Genomic DNA, 8,179 nt, shown 5'->3' on the forward strand with positions numbered 1-8,179 from the left:
TCCCATTAAGAACTGCAATAACCTTCAACGAATCACTTCCGACCACGAGCTGCTGAAAGCCTTGCACTTGTGCCACCTGCAAACCATACCGCACTGCAAACATCTCCAGGAGCAGCACCGAAGTGATCCCTGGAAACTGTTGCTCCCCTGCCGCCAAAAATCCACCCCTCCAGTCTCGCAACACCACTCCAACACACCCCCAACCTTCACCGCGCCATCCGTATTAATCTTAACCCACCCTTGAGATTTGACAATTCTACAATGTGACTGTGACAATCTAATTTACTATAAATATAAAGGGTATAAATAGGCTTATCATACTATGTTAGGGTTCTAGTCACAAAGAAGAGAGGAAAGGAGAAAAGATAAGGGAAAGAGGAAATTAAAGACTAAGGGAATTGTATTCAATTAGGATTATGTGAGGTTTTAAAGGAGTTTAAAAATTCATGGGTATTCAATTAAGATTTTAAATGAATCAATCAAATGCATGTTGTATTCAATTTAGATTTATAAAGAGTCAATCAAAATCTGATGGTATTCAATTTAGATTTTTAGAATGACTTTCCAAATCTAAGAGTATTAAAAAAATCAAGGAATTTGTAGGATTCAATGAATTGTGCTGATTTTGATGCATTCTAGGGTGTGAGGTATAAATATCAAAGACCTTCACAAATCAGGCACTACTCTCCATATTTCAACGTGATTCCTCATTGTCAAAACATACTATAGAATACGAACAACTTCTTCAAAAGTCTCTTCTCTGGGTAATACACACACAATATACTATGTCTGCCATTGTAAATCTTTTGATTAGGGCTCTAATTATCGTGTTTATTTGTGAGTTTGCTTTTTTTTTTTACTTACGCCATGGATTATGTGGGTATTGGTTTATTTGAAGACGCATTGAAATCGGAAGAACTACTTAATCCGATGGGTATTTCCAGACTCCGATAATTTGATAAATGTATTTGGCATGGAACAACTTTTGGGAACAACTAGGTTGGATTGGGTGAAGACACTTATTCTAGAACATATCGAGTGGGAAAAAAAATACAAGTGCCGTAATCGAGGACTATGTTATTGATGGCAATACTGACACAAATGTGCAAAGTCAAGCTGTGAAAGATGACTACACTTCACTTTTCTTGGACACAAATTTGGAGCCTGCCATAACAAAACTCCCTCAAAGAACGAGAGCTATAATATTCTATGAAGCAAATAGCACCTCAGGTGAGACTGTCACTCTAGCAACTCTAATTGAAAAAAGTTTATATTGGTATGGATTCAATGGAGGCAATTGCTAATGAAGTTTGAGGAATGCAAAGCCTAGTAAACAAAGGAGAGAGAGGGAGATGTAAAGGAAAAACAATGACTATTAGAATCCGTAAAAAAAAAAAAAAAAAAAATTGTCCAATGACTATTAGACTTCATAAAAATACATTGAACTTCATAACAAATTCATACCAAATCTTTTAACAATTCACCGGATTTTATGTGAATCAATTAAAATCCATGAAATTCATGAGAGTTAATAATTACACTAAATTCTATTAAAATCCTAATTGAATACACCCTCCTAAATTCTGCTGAGTCATCACCTAACAACCATTTACTACTACACTGAAGGATGATAATGTTATGGAGGGCCTACACATACTATGCTATGCTATACAACTATCCAATTTACTTTTAATAGTTCAATCAGTCCTACATGTAAATGATAATTGATAACGAGAGTTGAACACAAGAACTCATGATGCAAGATATACGCTTTTTAACAATTAAGCTGCAAAGCTTAAGGCCTTGTTTGTACGTTAGATTGTAATTAATGTTTCAATCGGTTAAACAAAATCAGCGAGCGAGAATGACGGAATTTCACAATCATCGACTTGATAAAGGGTTCCGTCCGAAGAAGAATAATTCGCATGTTGCGCACGAGCAGATTCGCCATAGAGGCAACAGAGAAAGAGCAAGCCCGAATTTGTGAAACCGACTAAATTATACATACATTTTGGAATGGATAACTTAGCGGGTGTGAACCGTATAAAAATACATGAGGATAGATTAGTTTAACTGGTGACTATTTAATACATAAGGGAACCAAACACCAATTCGGTTCGGTTCCGTTCTTAGGCCAAAGTTGACTTTGTTAGTCAACTCGATTTTTACGTTTTTTTGTCGCAGTTCGGTTTCTTGGTTTCATAGTTTTTATGCCACCCTAGTTGACGGTCCTCATGAAGAAAAGGTATCCCTACTAATCTCCATAAAAATAGTAGAATTAAAAGAGAACTTTTTTTCATGAGTCATCTTTAACTTAAGGAAGTCGTCATTTGTTGCTTCCATCAAAATACCTTCAATATAGTGAATAGTCTTACCCATGCCAATATTCTCTAACAAACGAAGCCTTAAATGTTTATTCAAAGTGACAAATATTATAGCATCACATACTCCTGCGGCTAGCAAAAGACAATTGGAAGCCAAAAACAACAAAACAATGCATCTTCCTCTCTACAAATTTTGGTTTTGGTAGTAATTTGTAAACAATTACCTGAAATCCCACCCCAACATATAATTTCCCCGGTTGTCTAAGATGCTTAATCCACATGGATTACCTTCTAAATCAATATCCAAAACATCGTGTGACTAGAGGGTTGTTTAGATCTTCCAACTACCGTAAAATTAACCTCCGAAAAGGAACTTAACAAACGAAACAAGCAAAATCTGCAATCAAAGTATCTGAAACGATTAATCATTCACAAATGATTTCAGTATTTCAATCAAGACATGGAGAAAAATCTAATTCAAAAAGTTTACAAAAGAAATACCGAAAAGAGAAACGCTAGGTAGGGGGGAAAGTGATACTAAAGCTCCTTAAGGACCACTTCTTTTTTGTTAAACCTACCGTTAATCGAAATATTGTACATGTATACAAGCATTTCAGCCTATGCCAATTCGTTTTTCAACAAATGTGACAAACCTTCAAAGTTGCCTCCAGTTAGTAGTATGTACCTTCTGGTGGTTGGGCAAGCTTCCGGTTGTACGAGGCTGCCATTTCCTTCTTCAGCTGTATCAGTATGTTTTCCATGGTGAACTCCCGCTGCCAATTTGCCAGCATTCCAAACTTCTTTGCTTCAACCTGTTACCAATCACTCAACAAATTAAGCAACGGGAGTCAAACACAACTCCTGAACAGGAAATTAGGAAATGAGAACGAGAAATTTCTGAGAGATGTCTGATCAATCACTGCAACAAGATGGAACCTATGACAGATTCAAGGAAGCTAAGTCCAAATAATAATTTACATTTTAGTAATGAGACTGAAACTGAAAGTAGTTATTCAAGAGGGCATTCCCGACGGACTGCCTTCCTAATTCTTATGACGGACAACCATACAAACCCTAAAAGTCATGTTTAGTCTTTTGAAGGAATTGAGATTCCCAAGATATGAATTTCCTCACTTTGTTTCACTGTGTATATTTTGGATGGTATCAAGCACACATTTTTTAATTTCAATTCAAATGTTAAATACAGGGAAAATAAACTTGTCCAACCTAATAACGGAAGCCTAAACAAGGGTTATCATCGCTAAAAAAGAGTACTAATAACATTACAAGGGTTCCACAAATGCATTCCTTCTGATCGTTCCTTAACCAGGAGTGGATGGTAAGCCCGACATAATACTGGGAGCAAAGCCAAGCCCAGATAAGACACAAAACAAACAGTTCAAATACTTTACAAAATCAACAGATTTATTGGACAATTTGGAACATTTTAACCAAAAAAATAATTAAATAAAAATTATAACATTACCACGCCAGTTTCAAGGTTGACACAAGCCATTTTGATGCGTGTATGAAATCGTACAGTTGGTGGCTTCTCAGGATAATCTTTGTCACAGAAAAGCTTAAGTTGATATATGCGTCCGTCATGAACAGTCTGAGGTAAACAACGATCAGAAATCATTTCCGTTTGAACTTTAGCATAAACCAGTAAAATACTAAACATGCTTACAAATATCAACTTCTTACAACAATACAGAATTAAAATTTAGTAAAAATAATGTCAGAAAGAAAAATCAAAACAGTCGAACATAAAAACTGCTCACTTCTAACAAGCAGTGACAAACTCCACTACTAAATTAAATGGGTTGGACAAAGCAACTATCTTACCAGTTACCACAAAGTGACATAACCACTATTCAACCATAAATTGATGAAATCTTTGCCCAAGTGGAAATCAAGCAAGAGTTTAAAATCCATGAGCTTTCTTGTTATAACTCTGTGCAGCCCATTTGGTTATAGGGCATGACACCAGAAAAGTAAAAAGAGAAAAACTCCATTTTTGTCGGAGGACACGCATCTTTGGGACATTGAACAGTCTTGTAAACATTTTAGTAAGGATTCTAGCTTGGGATTTGGTCTTATAAGCTGCTTCAATCTCAGTTAAAGCTTTGAGCAGGGAACTAGACAAACCCATTATGGTCAAAAGTACATGCTGGTGGAACAAAGCATTGGCACCTTTTTTCTGTAAACTACCTGGTATTCAACAATGTGCTTATATCCGAAAAAAAATTGAACAACAATTTCTGCCAATCAGAGGTTAAAATGCACTGAACCAAGAAATTAACGATTTCGTGGTCTGCCAGAATCTCAATAGGTTAGTCCAGAACAAAGGACTCCATTATTAGCACTACAAAGACTACTGGATGGTTAGCCAAACAAGAAAATTGAAAGCCAACTGGAATGCCCCCTTCTCAAAACACAGCTCCTATAGCACCACCAAAAGTATCAATCCACCATTGAAGGATAGGAGAAATCTGGTAAATCAATAACTGGGGCAATAGTCAGAACTAACTTTCCAAGAGCATCCTTTTAACAACAGAATGCCCGAATTCTTCCCAAAAGTACTTTTAACTGCGAAGATCCTTAAGAAGAGGGCTCCTATTGATTAGTGTAGCCACCTAAGGAGCGTTACTGTCGATGAGTGCCACTACCAGAGAAGAGGGCGACCATTGATAAGTGAAATTACCTAAGAAAGAAAAAGGCTACCATTTCAAGACTGATGTTCCCACAGATATGATGCTAGCATGGATGAATGACGCTACATAACAGACCTATACCATTGATGAGTGGAGATATCTAAGGAGAGGGGTACCAAGGACATCGACTTTTTGAAGCAAGGTTCAATGTTATAATGTAATATCTCATGTTTAAGAAACTAGAACTTAGGCTAATAGATAACCTCTTGGACACCCATGAGTTCAATCATGCCACTAATGAGATAGAGAAACCTAGTCATGAATGCTTCTCATAAACAAAATACCTGAATATCAACTCTAGCAATCCATAGATTTAGAAATCTGAAATCCTAACTAGACTACTGGACTCACTAACTAAATAAGACCTGACGTCGATTACTACAACTTTATCAACAAAGAAAATAAAATTGATTCGTAAGGATCCTTATTCAGAGACAAAAACGCTTCAATATAGTTAACCCTGTAGCTTTACGTATAGAATTCTAACAAGAGAGATCTCTTCTCTAACAAGTGTTATTGTATCATATTAAGTCACCAAGACATGAATTATCAGAAAAATCCACACATAAAGCACAAACATGTCACACTCCAAAACACACAACTAAAAGGAAATTGGATAAAGGATAACACCTGCAAGAACTAATAGCAACTGCAAGCTCACTTATTTTCACCTCCAATTGTTCTTACACTTTAAATGACTAGATATTAATGTCCTGACGACTCAATATATCTAAATGCACTCACAAAGTGAAAAAGCAAAAGCAATAAGAAATGTATTGTCAACTAATAAGCTTGTCTTAAGCATCATATTGTACATGCATTATCTAAATGTGACTCAATAATGGTAGCTTGATTAGATGTCTCTTCATGAATATGGAAATGTTAAAAAATTTCTTGAGAAGGCCCATTTTCCATTTTCATGCCGGAGACCTGTCTACTAAAATACAACCTCTAGAGTGCATAGATCCAGATTGTAAATAATCCACATATCTAAATACACACGCAAAGTAAAAAAGCAAAAACAATGAGAAATGTTTTATCAATAGAATAAACTTGTCTTAATCATTGTACATATTTTCTAAATGTGACTCAATAATGGTAGCTTCATTATATGTCTCTTCATGAACAACTATTAAAGCATTGCTTGAGAAAGCCCATTGCAATTTTCATGCGGGAGACTCATCTACTAAAATAACCTCTAAAGTGCATAGATCTAGATCGTAAATAAATTTTGTCTATTCTGCGGGATTGCCTTTCTTACATTACTCATTTAATTATAAACCAAGTGAATGTGAAATTACTGATATGAGAAGATCTAGACAAAAGAATATAAAAAAAAAACTTCATCTTGAATGAGATTGAATCAGTTAAAAGAAAATAAATATGATGCAACACATCAAATTCACAAAAATAATACCATCAAACCATCAAATCAAATGGTTTACATAAGAACAATTCATAGGAGAAGAAACAGGGAGGCTGGGGGATTATTGAGGCACTTGCTTACATTAATTGGACCAATTATGGTACCCGTCCAAGAGCGCATGTAAATGTCATCTCCATCATCCATTCCATAGCTTACAGTACCATCTCCTATACCCTTCTCTCCACGCTCGAGTTCTTCCAGCAACCTAAAATTTCTCGGCACTGCACAACATCAAAAGATATGATTAAACATCCCAACCTTGCAACGTACACGTTACACATTGGATCAAATAAAGTCACTTCAACAAGGCATTAACAGACTTCAGATTAAATAGACTGTTCTAGTTGTATGGGTGTCCAACTGTCGACAGCACTCTTTCAAAAAAGAGAGTTATGGTGCTATACATCAAAACCAGTGAAACTTCCCCATAAACTTTGTTATGTCCCTTGTATGGTAGGGTATACAACACTAACTGAATCGTAACAAACACATATATCTTGTTCGGCTCTAATAGAAAGCTAAATAAATAAGTAAGTTACTTAAGGATATAATCATGGATCGTTCGATTAAAGACTAGGACTAAACACTCCTTCACCATGTACTGACATCCCCGAAAAAGGTACCTCCTTAAGTTGCCTTTGAATTTAGCTGCTTACAAGCCTCGGATTCTATGAATACATAAAATGTTCCTCAACTAATGTACTCAAATAAGGTTATCAATGAGTACCGTCTTTAATCGTTAGATCGACTGAAATGCATTGAAACCTATCTTACCCATTATGCCTTCCACATCGGATATACACCGTTAAACAATTTCCATATTTAAGGAATCATTACAGACCAAATATACATAATAACTAATCTTTATCATCTAGATAGCATATGATGCCGGAGTATTTCAATCTTCGATTCAACCATCGAAAAACAACTATCTGTTCTATCTACTTATGTCAACTACTTACTATAGATCCTTACAACCTCACAAGTCAACACAACACAATCTATTAATCCCTTCATGAAAAACCCATTTAACTTTGAACATCTAATTCAGTACAAATTAACCAAACAAGCAAACCAATCGGTGTTATCGAATTCAAATAACGATTCCAATTGCAATAAAAAGCAATCCACAATAACTTTCGATAAATTTTAAACGAAAAGCAAAATTAAAAGACGAACACAATAAATTAAAGAGAGGAACCATTGATATACCAACGATGCTGGATCCGGCTGAACCAATCGTCATGAAAGAGGAGGAGGAGTTTGGAAGCGGATTGATAGACGGGTAGGGGTTTTTGGGGTAGGGAATATTTGTTGAGAAAAAGCAGAGAGAATGATGGACGAGGGACGACGACTCGGGACCCGGCAGCAAAGGTGAAGTTAAAGTTAAAGCCCCACTTGTTGTAGTTTTTACTAGGTTAACTGCCTTGGTTGGTGGAGGGGAGACAAAAGTTACCGTGTTCTGCTGAACAGAGTTCGGCATGGCCGGCAGGCGGTTCGAACAGGTTGGTTCGCTCCCCTCCCTTTTCTCTCTCGTTTCACACGTTTTTTTGTCTTATTATCTTTATAAAAAAAATCAAAATAAAATGTCGACGTGGCTTAACCGTGATCGTTCAAATAAGAGTAGAAGTTCGGCTAAGTCATACAATAGGCAGTCTAATTCAGTTATTAAACATTAACTGAATCATAAAAAATTCAATATAACACTAATTGAA

At 35.9% G+C, this 8,179-nt stretch overlaps 1 protein-coding gene across 2 annotated transcripts; it reads right to left on the reverse strand.

Moving 5' to 3' along the window:
• Positions 1–2,722: 2,722 nt before the first annotated feature.
• On the reverse strand, positions 2,723–7,962 carry LOC125470476 (ubiquitin-conjugating enzyme E2 variant 1D-like). 2 transcript variants are annotated; one of them, XM_048569594.1, is made up of 4 exons: positions 7,677–7,962; positions 6,546–6,685; positions 3,811–3,936; positions 2,723–3,136 (listed from the first exon to the last, which is right to left on the reverse strand). In XM_048569594.1, the coding sequence occupies exons 1-4, from the start codon at positions 7,945–7,947 to the stop codon at positions 2,996–2,998; spliced, it is 678 nt and encodes a 225-aa protein (XP_048425551.1). In that variant the 5' UTR covers positions 7,948–7,962; the 3' UTR covers positions 2,723–2,995. The 2 variants fall into 2 exon arrangements, with proteins under 2 accessions (XP_048425551.1, XP_048425552.1); XM_048569595.1 differs by lacking the exon at positions 3,811–3,936.
• Between the last annotated feature and the right edge of the window lie 217 nt (positions 7,963–8,179).

This window comes from the organism of the source record quoted next, unplaced genomic scaffold (genome assembly GCF_019419815.1).
Source record: "Pyrus x bretschneideri cultivar Hongxiangsu unplaced genomic scaffold, Pyrus_bretschneideri_v1 Contig5, whole genome shotgun sequence".
Lineage (NCBI taxonomy): Eukaryota > Viridiplantae > Streptophyta > Magnoliopsida > Rosales > Rosaceae > Pyrus > Pyrus x bretschneideri.

Coding starts and splice junctions, on each gene's coding strand:
- LOC125470476 (XM_048569594.1), bottom strand. CDS start 7,947: ATGCCGAACTCTGTTCAGCAGAACACGGTAACTTTTGTCTCCCCTCCA. Junction 3,937..6,545: donor CCATAATTGGTCCAATTAAT/GTAAGCAAGTGC, acceptor TGTTTACCTCAG/ACTGTTCATGACGGACGCAT. Junction 3,137..3,810: donor TCAACCTTGAAACTGGCGTG/GTAATGTTATAA, acceptor GATTGGTAACAG/GTTGAAGCAAAGAAGTTTGG.